The sequence below is a fragment of the Protopterus annectens genome, chromosome 1.part2 (genome assembly GCF_019279795.1).
Source record: "Protopterus annectens isolate FY-2018-M chromosome 1.part2, PAN1.0, whole genome shotgun sequence".
NCBI lineage: Eukaryota > Metazoa > Chordata > Ceratodontiformes > Protopteridae > Protopterus > Protopterus annectens.
The window spans coordinates 914,189,109-914,201,757 of NC_056727.1; the positions used below are offsets into that span (position 1 = coordinate 914,189,109).

Below are 12,649 nucleotides of genomic sequence, written 5' to 3' on the forward strand. Positions count from 1 at the left end.
AAAATCTATGCAGACAGTTAAAGATTTTTTACAGGTACAACCTCCTCGTTTCAGCAGAAACTGGCCATCAAAAAACTGGTCCTTTCCTGCATCAGACAGACCCCAAAGGGGTAGGTACAGACGCCCAAGGGGCAGAGGCCAGCCACAAGGTTCTTTCAGGCCTAGACAATGGCATACAACGACTCAAAGAGGTGGAGACGAAAGATCTCAACCCTTCAGGAAACCAACACAATGACTTCCCTCTTCGCCTGCCAAGCAAAATTGCCCTGGCAGCACCTTTGGGAGGAAAACTGGCTCGATTTCCACAAAATTTGCGCATCATAACAAAGGACAAATGGGTTCTGGATATTATTACCCGAGGCTACAGATTTCATTTTCACACTTTACCACGGATGAGAGGCATGCCAAATCTGCCTCCAAACCAATGGGCAGAGGCACAAACGCAAGTTTCAGCTCTCATGGATATGAAAGCAATTCAGAAGGTACCTACAAAGGAGCAAGGTCAAGGTTTTTACTCAGGACTATTTCTAGTACCAAGAAAGGACAAAGCCTGGAGACCCATTTTAGACCTCTCAATTCTAAACACTTACCTGGAGGTACCCAAATTCAAAATGCTCACACTACAGCAGCTTCTTCCCATGCTGGGCAAGGAGTCTTGGCTGGTAACGTTGGACCTCAAAGAGGCATACCTGCATGTCCCTATCAGACAAGATTGCAGAAGATACCTCAGATTTTTGGCAGGTACAATGCATTATTTATGAAATGCCTGGCATCAGTAATTGCATACTGCAGACAACAAGGAATACAAATTTATCCATATCTGGACGACTGCCTGATCCAAGTGGACAGCAAGGCCATTCTGTTACAGCATCTGGCATTTGTAACAAAGCTGCTAAGTTGCCTAGGGTACACCGTAAACAAAAAGAAGTCAAAGCTAATACCCTCACAAGACATAATATTCCTGGGTGCCAGCTTAAATACAATGGCCCAGATGGCTTATCTCACGCCAGACAAAAACAACTGACTCAATACTTCAAAGATATGGCAACTTTTACCCAGCTCACTGCAAGGAAAATCCTGCAGGCATTGGGGTTCATGGCATCCTGCATTCAACTAATTCCGCATGCAAAGCTGCATATGAGGAAATTACAATGGTACCTGAAAAGTGTATGGACTCAAATGAGGCACAGCCTCGAAACACGTGTACCTCTCATTCCCTTCCTTCAAAAAGAGTTCCTATGGTGGGCTCAAGCATGTCAAATAAACAAGGGTCTTCCTTTTGTCTTACCTCTAGCAAACCAAACTATGACAACAGATTCTTCAGACTACGCCTGGGGAGCACACATGGCAGGACAGTACATACAGGGCAAATGGTCCGCAAAACAAATGCATCTACACATCAACCAAAAGGAGATGCTAGCTGTGCAAAATGCATTGACAGCCTTCAAGGACCTTTTGCTTCCAGGACAACTACTAATAAAGACAGACAACACCACATTTATGTGGTACATAAACAAACTGGGAGGAACACACTCCTACCCTTTATGCAGACAGGCAATGACCTTGTGGAACACAGCATTGACTTTCCAAGTACAACTGCAAGCACAATTCCTGCCAGGAAAGGAAAACATATTGGCAGGTGAATTAAGCAGAGATTTGGCAGATCCTCACGACTGGAGACTACACCCACAAGTATTTTCAATGATAACTCAAAGGTGGGGATGCCTAGACATAGATCTATTTGCCTCCCCTGACAATTGCCAACTACAGAAATTTTGCACAAGGACTTATCATTACCTAGCCTGGAAAGTGGACGCCCTATCATTCAGTTGGACAGCATTGACAGTCTATGCCTTCCCACCGCTACCTCTCTTGTCCAAGGTGTTACTGAAAGTCGTATCAGAGAGACCTCAAATGATCGTCCTTGCTGCGGACTGGCCACGTCGGCACTGGTTCCCATTACTAAGGACCTTGACTCACAGCCCTCCATGGATCTTACCTCAGTTCCCACTTCTGTTGACTCAGCAAAACTCTCAGATTCTTCACAGTCAGCTCAGGACTTAAAATTTAGCTGCATGGAGAATATCTTGAATTATCAATCAGCACTTCTCTCAAAGGACGTCCTGAATATAATTTTGGAGGCCAGGAGGCCCAGCACCAGAAAAACTTACTCAGACAAATTGAAAAGATTTTGTGCATGGAATCAGGCTAAAGGCCAAAATCCTTGGATACTAAACATTCCTCAAATACTGTAATACTTAACTGAGATGCTACACAAAGGCCTTTCTTTCTCATCCATTAAGATCCATGCTTCAGCCATTTCAGCTCAATATAATACGGATTCTCCCATATTCTCACACCCTTTACTAAGGCAGTTTCTCAGAGGGGCTAAGAATATAAGACCCCCCCCCAGAAAACCCCCAACGCCAGCTTGGGACCTCAACTTCGTTTTAGAAAAATGAACACCGCCTCCTTTTGAACCAGCCTTCTCAGCAGAACTACAATACTTGTCATGGAAAACAGCTGTGTTGCTGGCTATCACCTCAGCATGCAGGGTCTCGGAACTACAGGCACCTATGGCAGTGGAACCTTTCATCATTTTCCATCAGGACAGTCTCTTTACGAACTAACCCTACCTTTATGCCAAAGGTAGTATCCAGTGTGGCTTTGAATCAGACCATTCATTTACCCACCTTTTATCCAAACCCCCAGAATAAAGGAGAAAGACTCCTTCACTCTTTGGACATTCACAGACAGCTACGTTACTATTTGGATAAGACAAAGACCTTCAGAAAAACGGACCAACTCTTTGTATCCTATGCTGCAGGTTCACAAGGAAAGGCTATTTCCAAACAGACCATCTCCAAATGGATAGCACATTGTATCCGCTTTTGCTACTCACACCATGGGAAAGCAGTGCCTGTTAATATTAGGTCCCATTCTACCAGGGCTACAGCAACCTCAGCAGCCTTTCTCAGGGGGGGTTCCAACCAAGGACATTCTGGAGGCAGCTACTTGGAGTTCAGTGCTCACCTTTACCAAGCACTACCACCTTCCATTATACTCAAAAACCAGAGCTGGTTTTGCCACTGCAGTTCTGCAGGGCATCCTAGCTTCACCTAACCCAGTTTAGTACCAGCCACCCATCCATAGCTTTGGGATTCAACCCAAGTGTGATGACTGCAGCAGTATAACACGATGAACATAGTACAGTTTTGTACCTACCATAAATGTAGATGTTCGAGTGTATATACTGCTGCAGTCCAGGTTACCCTCCCACCATCCCCTCTACATACCAGGGTGTTAGTTATAACTCCATGTACATTAATCTATTGGATGCATGCCTATTTGGTGTATTTGCTAACAGCTAATACTATTGTTTATCTACTAAGGTATTTTTGCATAGTTATTTGTATTGCCTTACTAGTTGGAGGCACCTGACATCTGGGGCAAGAAAAACTGAAGAAAATGGCGTCTGCTGCCTCTTTTACCCCCCTGTCGCACTGACGTCAGGGAAGAAGCGACGACAACCGACGCTGAACCAAGACTTTGAGATTCGTCCGACTGCGGGACCGCCTGACAGCAGGATAACCCAAGTGTGATGACTGCAGCAGTATATACAGTCGAACATCTACATTTATGGTAGGTACAAAACTGTACTTTTTTCTTAGGGGCTGTGGCTATTACTGGGAGTCTGTATTCAAGTTGGGCCAAATAGGACACTCTTGCTTCTTGCTGTCCTAGCTGGCTTGGATGGGTAGGGTAAGATTTTCCTGACTCAGAAGAGACGTGTTAACGTTTGCCCTTCAGTTTTTTTATATATAGGTATTGATGCCAGTGATTGGTCTAGCCACAGACCTAGGCATTTGAAGGAATTGTTTGCTTCTGTTATTGTGCCCTCTAGGGTGGTGATACTGAGTGGCTTTGATTTTAAGTTTTTGGGTGATGCCAAGTAGCAATGCTTTGTTTTTGTAGGATTGTGTGTTCGTGGTTAATGAAACATGAGCTGAGGTCTTTTTGTGTTTGTTTCCGGACTTAGAGAGTACCATGTCATCATAGTAGGAGAGAATGAGTTGTAGAGTCGGAAGGTAATGTGGTAGCGTGTTAATGAAAATAGTGAGGAGCCAAGTACCTATGATAAAACCATGGGGTCCTCCCATTGAAAGAGTTATGGGCTGAGAAAAGTAAGAGCCTATTTTAACTGTGAAGAAACCTGTTCAACAAAGGAGTCTTGGAATCAGATGATGGATGTGTTACTAATGCCAGTGTTCTAAAGAGGAGGAGGAGGAGTTGGTAGTTAAGGTTAAAGGTTTTTGTGAGTTCAACGATTTTTCTCCTGTCTAGTTACCTTTGTACATTCTGAGGAGACTGTCGTCAGACACTTAAGTGCCATTATAATACAAAGATCTGTCCAGATTCCATGTTGATTTAAGATAAGGAGATGGTATTGTTGAATGCAACTTGAAAGTTGTAAAAAGATTATTTTTTTTAATAAAACTAAAATATTATCCAAGGAACAAACTGTGCTCAAGAAACTGAAGCAAAATGTCAATAGTATAACAGAGCACAGATGCACAGCCACCAGAATTAATAAAACAATTTATTCAACAAAAGGTAAGCGCTTTCATACATAAAAGTTGTGCTTCTTCAGACGTTATGTGGTCTGAAGAAGCACGACTTTTATCTGTGTAAGAGCTTACCTTTTGTTGAATCTTTTTCTTCTTCTTTTGGCTTTTTCCCAGTTAGGGGTCACCACAGAGAGATCACTTGTCTGCTCATGATTGCCAGTGGAGTATTTACGGTGTTGAGTTGCCAGCCCAGTGCCCAACCTTCCACAGAAGGCACACACTCACACCTAGGGCCAATTTAGTGTGTCCACTCCACCTACAGCATGTCTTTGCTTACCTTTTGTTGAATAAGTTGTTTTATTAATTCTGGCGGCTGTGTATCTGTGCTCTGTTATACTATTGAGATTATTTTTTTCTTGCACCTACCAAGAATGGGTAGGGTGGGAATAGCATGAAAGTGTGAGGTGTTTTGGGTTGTTTGGGGAGAGGGGTAATGATGAGCTGTTTTCCACATGTTTGACATATTTTGTGTCAGGCAAAGGTTAAAGATGTGATGAGTTTGGATTAGAAATTCCCAGCAGTGGTAGTTAAAGCAGGAAATGATATGGTCTGGATTGGGGGGGGGGGGGTCTGTGGCCATAATTTCATATAGGTTACCAATCTGTATCTAAGAGATTTTTTTTTTTTTTTAAGTAGAAAGAGGGATAAAGGGAAGGGGCTGTACGAGAGAGAGAGGAGGGGAATAGAGATACTTCTGACAGACTGCGACAGTGGCTTAAAATCTGACAAAGCTAGAGGAGGTGAGAAGTCCTTAATTGGTCTGGATTAAGTTTTGAGAGGATTCAGTGAGCAGATTGATCTCGTGCCAGAAGTGTTTGAATTTGTTTGAGAGAAAGTTGCTTGGTTTTTGAAATGGTTTACTTTGTGCCTCTTTATGGATTGTCTAGGCAAGTTCCAGAATTTGGTAAAGGTAGCATGGTTATCGGAGGCTGAATTGTTTTTCCATGACTGATAGGCTTCATTCCTTAGCTTGCAAAGACATTTAAGCTATTTTGTGAGCCGTGGTGTTCTTTTTTTTAATGTGATTTACCATTGAAAGAATTTATTGTGGAGTTGAAGTATTTGGGATAGGATGGTATCTGATATGTTAGGGTCTTGGATGTTTAGTATAGTAGACCAGTTCAAGGTTGTTAGATGGCTTTTCATATTGGTGATATTTTGTGGGGACTGTGGTCTGAAGGAGATCAATTTGGGCATGGGGTTTTAGAGAGAGTTGGTTGATCTGGAAAAATCACTGGTCAGCCTTGACATCCGAGAAATAAATACCAAAAAGGACTTATCCCTGGGGGACAATACTAGTAACTACACTGTTCAAAGAGAACATGGCATCCTCACACATGCACAGTAGTACATTGGGTTTTGGCTATTAACCGGTTTGCAATCCTGTGGATAATGTACAGGTTTACATTTATTTTGGTTAGCTTATCCATAATATCAGAACGTGCCTTGACTAGGTCCATGATATAAACAGTGTGAAGAGATTTGCCTGCATGTAACGCATTAGTAACTTGCTCAAAGTAGTACAGCAGCTTTAGGAGGCATGGTCTTCCTTTAACAAAACCAAACTAGCTTGGGTTCAAAGCTTGTAGACTGCCTATGTCCTTGTTAATACTTTCCATAGTGATGGATTACATTGCTTTGCAGATAAAGCTGACAACACTTACAGGCCTCTTTGTCTTCAGGATCAGTAGCAGATCTCTGCTTGTGGAGTGAAATGATTACCACAAGTTTCCAATGTTTTTGGCATTGGAGAGAGCATTCAGGACTTGCTGAGAGGTGAAAGGGATGGTGTGGGTGTTGCTAATAAGTTGGGGAAATTTAACGGAGATAGGGTATCAAAGTTGGAGCTGAATTCCTCTGATAAAATGTTTGCTGTTTCCTGAGGAGATGATTAAGTGCTGTTGTTAATTAGCTCTGAGCATTGCTAGGCATTATCTCTAAAGTTTCTGACATAGCTTGAAGAAGGCTTTGTGGTTGTCCTTAGCAGAGGTTGCAATTCTCAAAATACTTTTGTAGAATTTTGTTTTGATTTCTTTGTTGATGTTTTTGATTTCATCACTAGATGATGAGGTATTACGTTTGCTTTAACAGGCTACAAGTTTATTCCTTGTGTTTTATAGTTTAATACAAGCATTCCATCACAGGGGGTTATTCCTAAATTTGGCATTGAATTAAGGGGACAGATACATTAATGTATACTTCAGGATGGGCATGAGATCTATTTGAAGATGTGGCAATGTGTGAGTTGGGGTAATCAAGGCAAGGAGGGCATTTAAACGTAGTCAGGTCCTCAGCTGGTTTGTTTACCTTAGAGTAGTCTCTAAAGACTGTAGAGTTTTGCGGTCAGTCTGGTTTTATCCTCCTAGTGAGCATTACTTAATGGTGGTCAGATTTTACCAGTGACCTGGTAACTGTAGGTGTTGAGTATAGAGGTTGCTATATTGGTGAGAGCTAGGTCCAGTATATTTGAACCCCTAGTTTGAACTTTAACCTTTTTAGGGAGTTGGATTTAATGAAGTCCAGGAATTTTTTTTGTGGTGGTGTAGGGTTCCCTTTTAATGTAGTGGTAGTTGAAGTCTTCAAAAGAAGTAGTGTTAGGCTCAGAAGAGAGGAGTGTTGGTTTGTTTAAATATGCTTCGTGGGCTATCGGTGACATGGATGTGTATGGAAGTTAACTATTATATGGTACAAAATTCTGTTTACCATAAAAAGGATGTGAGGAGTTCAAGATCATTGTCCTGGCTTAGGAATCTAGAGGTGAGATGGCTTTAGGAATACAGATATACCCACTTCAGTAGCACAGTTATTTTCTGTGTTGGGTCTTCAAAAGGTAGGCATTGAAACCCTGCACTATAGGGGTGCTAACACTGTTCTCAAACCATGAGTTTATGACATGAAGAAGTTCATCTGCTATAATCTATGTTCCAGTTAAGTTCAAGTAGAAAGATGTGGTTGAAAGGTAACCACATTAAATGACATAATGGTTGCCTGCCTGAAGGCTTACCTTGAAACCAGTTTGGGGAATCTTTCAGTTGTGTTAGACTGGGTTTACATGCCTTACTCAGCTATATTTTTTATTGGTTTTGTATGTCTTTATTACTTTTTTCTCATGTATGTTAGTCTGCTTTGTATGTTTCCTTTTCATGCTCTGGAAAAGGTCATATGTAGTCGTTCTTGTCCAAGTTATCAGACGATTAAATAAGTAAGGTCATTTTTGATATTGTTACCATTCTTGTGTTTAGTAGGTACTTCCGCAATTTTGTCTGGTGTCATGCTTTGAGTATTTATTATGTTTTAACAGTTTTGCTCAGGTCAGTTATTTTTTTTGTACCTTGTAGGTTCTTGACAAAAGCACAGAAGAGGCAAAGATCTTATGCGACTATGTAAAGAATACACATGCTGCCACGCATAATACGTATGAACTGGAAGTTGTTGATGTAAGTTTTTTGCCTTGTAATCCAGTGTTAGATTTTGTGTTTCTGGGGGTAAGCCAATACGCTTATTGGCAAATGTTTTTGTTGCAGTAGTTAGTCTTGCTTAAAACACATCAGAGTGGTCTGTTCAGTCTTTGAGCAAGACTTTTTAATAGAAACAGACAAAGAAGTAACATAGTAAGGAGTTTAAGTACTGAGAAGGTTATGCATTCCTTATGTAGTAACATTCTGTAGAGCACTTGCCCTGTCTAGCTGCAGAAGCTCAATTCCTATTTTTAGTGGAAAGGTGTGGAGTGCACAGTCCTCCTGTGCACTTGTTTGTGAGAGATTCTGTTTATGCAGTCCTCATTCCCATTTCTTCTTTGGGGGTGGAGAGGCAGGTGAATATATTGTTGTTCTTCTGTTTGATCTTATGGGCATAAAGTGACCCATCTAAGATATTTTGAGTATTGTTTCTAACAAAATGCAGTATTCAGTTCAGAACAGCATTCACAATAACTTTGTGATATACAAAGGCCCACAGCACTTCTGTCTCGTGTAGAGGACTGCTCCCCTTTCATCCTTATAATTAAGAAATAAGATTAACTCTGAAGTTACATCCCCATGTGGGGAAACAGTTTTTCCCCTTTAGAATGACCTCCATCAGACATTATGCTATTTTGACCAAGCTGTGCATTTTAGAAAAGTTAGTTGCATGTCAGTTGCTACCATTTGCTTGTGTGCCCCTGATAAGAAGGTATCGCTCAGTGTGTATGTTTGATAGGAGAACCTGTGCTGTGGAAGCAATGTTAAGGGTTAGGGTCCTGTAGCCTGTTGCATCCAGTTTCACTCTGATGTTTCAGACTTTGAAGATGTCATTCCTGTCTGATTCTTCATAACAAGATTGCAAAGGAGTGTTTTTTTTTTCCCCCATAGCTTCCAAGTAAATGTTTATATACTGGTGCACACAGTCCTTAGATGGAATACTTTTCAAAGACAGAAGGTTGGGGGGTAGGCTGAAGACTTGCTGAAGTTATCCTCCTGGTCCTACAGATACTGACCTTAACCTTAATAAGCAAGGGCACAGACCTGTGCTGGTCCTGTGCCTTAGCATATGAAAGAGACTTGAAGAGGTCCATCCTTACCACCCTGAATAGACAGCTAGTTTCGAAGTGTTAGTATCACCAGTCTCCTAATCAATAAGCTGTACCCTTCCATATTGCCATGGAAACATCCATAACCTCCTGGCTCTGTGGCAGAGAGATAAGTCTGGGATTGCAGCCTAGACAGCAGTTCAGTTAGCGACCGAGGCATTAGAGGAGCCTTTGAGACGGTGGAGTTTGAAGCTTATTGCTTAATCCAGTTTGAGTTAACCTACCCATGGGATGGGTGTTACTTCGAAACAAAGCCTTCCGTGCTTGGATCCTTCCTCCAAGGTAAGCAAGGGTCTGTTGGTTGAAGTTGACTGAAGGCTGCCAGTTGTGTTGCTCTACATTTTATGGCTCAAGACCTAGACATCAAGCTTATATTTGGGGAGAACTTGAATGGCAGATGTAAGATTCACACCCTTAAGGAATGTGGCTGGATGTCAGCATTAGGGCTGGCATAGGCATTCTTAGTAAGCTTGCACATTAATTCCCTCTCACATCAAATGCAGTATATAGCGGTCATCTGTTCAATCTTCCACAAGACCACGCATGAGCTTGCCCCAGAGCTAAAGAGTTAGCATGGAATTCCCTTGCTGTCATGCTTTGTGTGAAGAGTCTGAAAACCCAGAGGCCATTGTTTCCTATTTTGGAAAGATCTTAGTCCATGTAAGCTCAGTATAGTCTGGCCTAATACTCCTAAGCCCCCCCCCCCCCAACAACTCAATTTTATATTTTGGGTTTGAAGGGAGAAGGGCAGTGAGTCATCCTACCCTTGGCGCTAGTTGATAGCCAGTAAACACTGTCCTAGGAATGCACATGCCTTGCCCCTGGCTAAGTGAAGTAAGTCCCTCGCCAGGCGTTCTTAAACTGACTCCTTTGCACTTACCTTATGCTGCCAACTCTTCTCCTGGAAATGCCTGTGGGGAAGAAAGGGAAGAGATCCTGGATCATCCTGTCTTTTGAGACAGTTATTCAGGATTTTATTTTCTATAGTTTTTGTCTCTCTTGCCTGTTGACCAGTAATTCCCTGCTACACTTCTAATTGTGGTAAAGTGAACTTACAGTGAAGGAAGTGCCGTTTTCAAGGCTCTTGCCTGCAGAGCCCCTGCTGGGAGATGGGTGCCTCATTTCCACTATGGCAGGCCTATGTCTTAATTAACAAAGGTATCAAATCTAGAGCAAAGGAGGTTATAACCCCTCTGTACCCATCACTAATCAGGCCCATAATTGAGTATAACGCCCCTTTTGGCATGTACCATACAAACCACTTGCAACATTTGGGGAGACCTCAGAGGTTTCTAACTAATATCAAGGGACTCTAGCACATACCTTGCACAGACCATCGAAAGTCCCTGTCACTATACTCCTTACCTTATAGACTTCTTAGGGGAGACTTATGCCTGGCTTACAGAGCAGTCTCCAACCCAAGCTTTATGAATTTGCTGCACATCTGTAAATCAAACGGGACTAGATCTGCCTGTTCCAGGGACCTAAATGTGGCCTGCGACTTGATTAGGACATGCTGGAAGGACAGATTTGTCTCCCAGTGACTGCCGTGTCTTTGGAACAGGCTGCCAATTCATGAGAAACAGAGCACCTGAAAAGGAACCTGGACGAGTGGATGGGACACTGTAAATTCTTACCAGGGAATAGTGCCCACAGCCCTTCTGGACATGGGCAGTCATTGATAAATACAGTCTTGGGTATTGACTAGAGTATCTATGGTATTACATTGGGATGAAATGGCTAGGCTTGAAATGACCTCCCGGTCAATAACCTAGTAACCTCCTATGATCATGAGATCAACTTTTTCTATACACAGCCCAAGTGCTGCCAACATTGCTTCATCATCTTCCATCCCTGTGGTGCAGATAAATCCGTGTCTGCCTAGCAGACAACCCATATTCCACTAGTGGCATGGAAATTGGTAAGACCTGGCAGTTGAAGATTGAAAATGAATCGCTGATGCTGGCCTGCCCATCCTGATGGGAGGGAAGTTGCCTATGCTGACTGCATTAGCAGCATTAATAGCCTTCTGAGCTCTGTACTGCAAGAGCTACTACAATTCTAGGTTGTGAGGTTGCTGATGGTTAGAGCAGAGCATGCACCTTCTGAAGGCAACTGCTGTGGTGATTGCAAGGCTGCCACAGGGTGGATGTGGTGAAGACGCACTCCATGATGCTACAAGTAGCATCCTCAGTCTCCTCACCAACCCCAGGTTCTGATTGAGCCTGATAGAAGTTGAAGTGGGTCCTGTAGACCCAGTGAATAAAGAAGAGCATTAGTGGCAACTGATGGTCAGCTGTGGAGGAAAAAAAACATAGCTTCATTTTGCTGCTTTATGAGCAAGCATGTACTGATGTTCTTCGTGTTTCACTGTTGCAGTCATAACTGTAGGGTGCTCCTGCCGGCAGGCAGCCCGAGGTCGGCCAGAATCCCAAAGTCTGGGTCTGGCGGCGGCTGTACAAGCTAGTACCCTGATGTCAGTACGCTCTGGTACATAGTACTCAGCCGACGCCATCTTCCCCAGTCTTTCTTGCCGTGCGGTGGAAAGCAGCTCGCAAGTCGTTGGGTTGGCGATTTTCGAACAGCGTATTTTGTTGTTGTCGGTCCGAAGTTCTTACTTCTCTTCTCAAAGCTAAGTACCCCGTTGGGGAATCTTTTTCTTGTTCCTCCGATGTCAGAAAAAGTTAATAATTGTATAACGTGTGGGAAACAAATACCTCATAAAGATTTCCACTCTTACTGTCTACCTTGCTTAGGCCCTGACCACAACGTTTCTTGTTGTCGGTTCTGTGCCAGGTTCAACTCTCGTACTATCAAGCGCAGGTACGATTGGGCTCTAAATTATTTTGGCAGACGCTTCAATTATAGAATGTCGTCGGACACTACCGGAATTCAAAAGAAGCGCAAAGACAAAGACAGGCCTCCGAGGTCCAAACAGGACTCATTGCAGCTGGAGCCAGCGTCCGGTTCGGCTGTCGTCAGTGAGGTGCTTTTGCAGCCCCTGTCGTCCGCCACTTCTGAACCGATGGCCGATACGGACTCCCATGGGGAGCCATCAAGGCCTACTATTTTAACTGCTGCAGGACCTTCGAACGTCGCTCCCTCAGATGGGTCCGGAACCGCTGTGCAGGTACCGGCTTCTGAGGGGGTTTTCAGGCCTACTCACATCACTATTTCAAAGGCAAAGACAAAGACTCCTGTTAAGTCTAAAGTTCCTGCTCAAGCTGCTTCTGAATCTACTCCCAGGACACAGAAGCAATTATTAAAGATGGCTGAAGATTTGCTTACAATGATTAGGGGTTCTCACCCCCCTCCTGAGAAAAGGCCTCGACAGGATGTTCCTCTGGATTCCTCTGACCAGGCTTCTGTATCTTCTGTCTCTTCCTCAGATCAGGACTATTCTTTTCCTCCTTTTGAGGATTCGGATGCTGAGGACTCCTTACCCTCGGCCTCT

General features: G+C 43.1%; 1 protein-coding gene across 1 annotated transcript in view; it reads left to right on the top strand.

Moving 5' to 3' along the window:
* PARP1 (poly(ADP-ribose) polymerase 1) overlaps positions 1-12,649 on the top strand; it is a 2,301,307-nt gene that overhangs the window by 1,746,673 nt on the left and 541,985 nt on the right. The window contains exon 21 of the mRNA XM_044060208.1: positions 7,967-8,065. Coding sequence (XP_043916143.1) covers positions 7,967-8,065 — 99 coding nt within the window. The remainder of the gene's footprint in view (positions 1-7,966; positions 8,066-12,649) is intronic.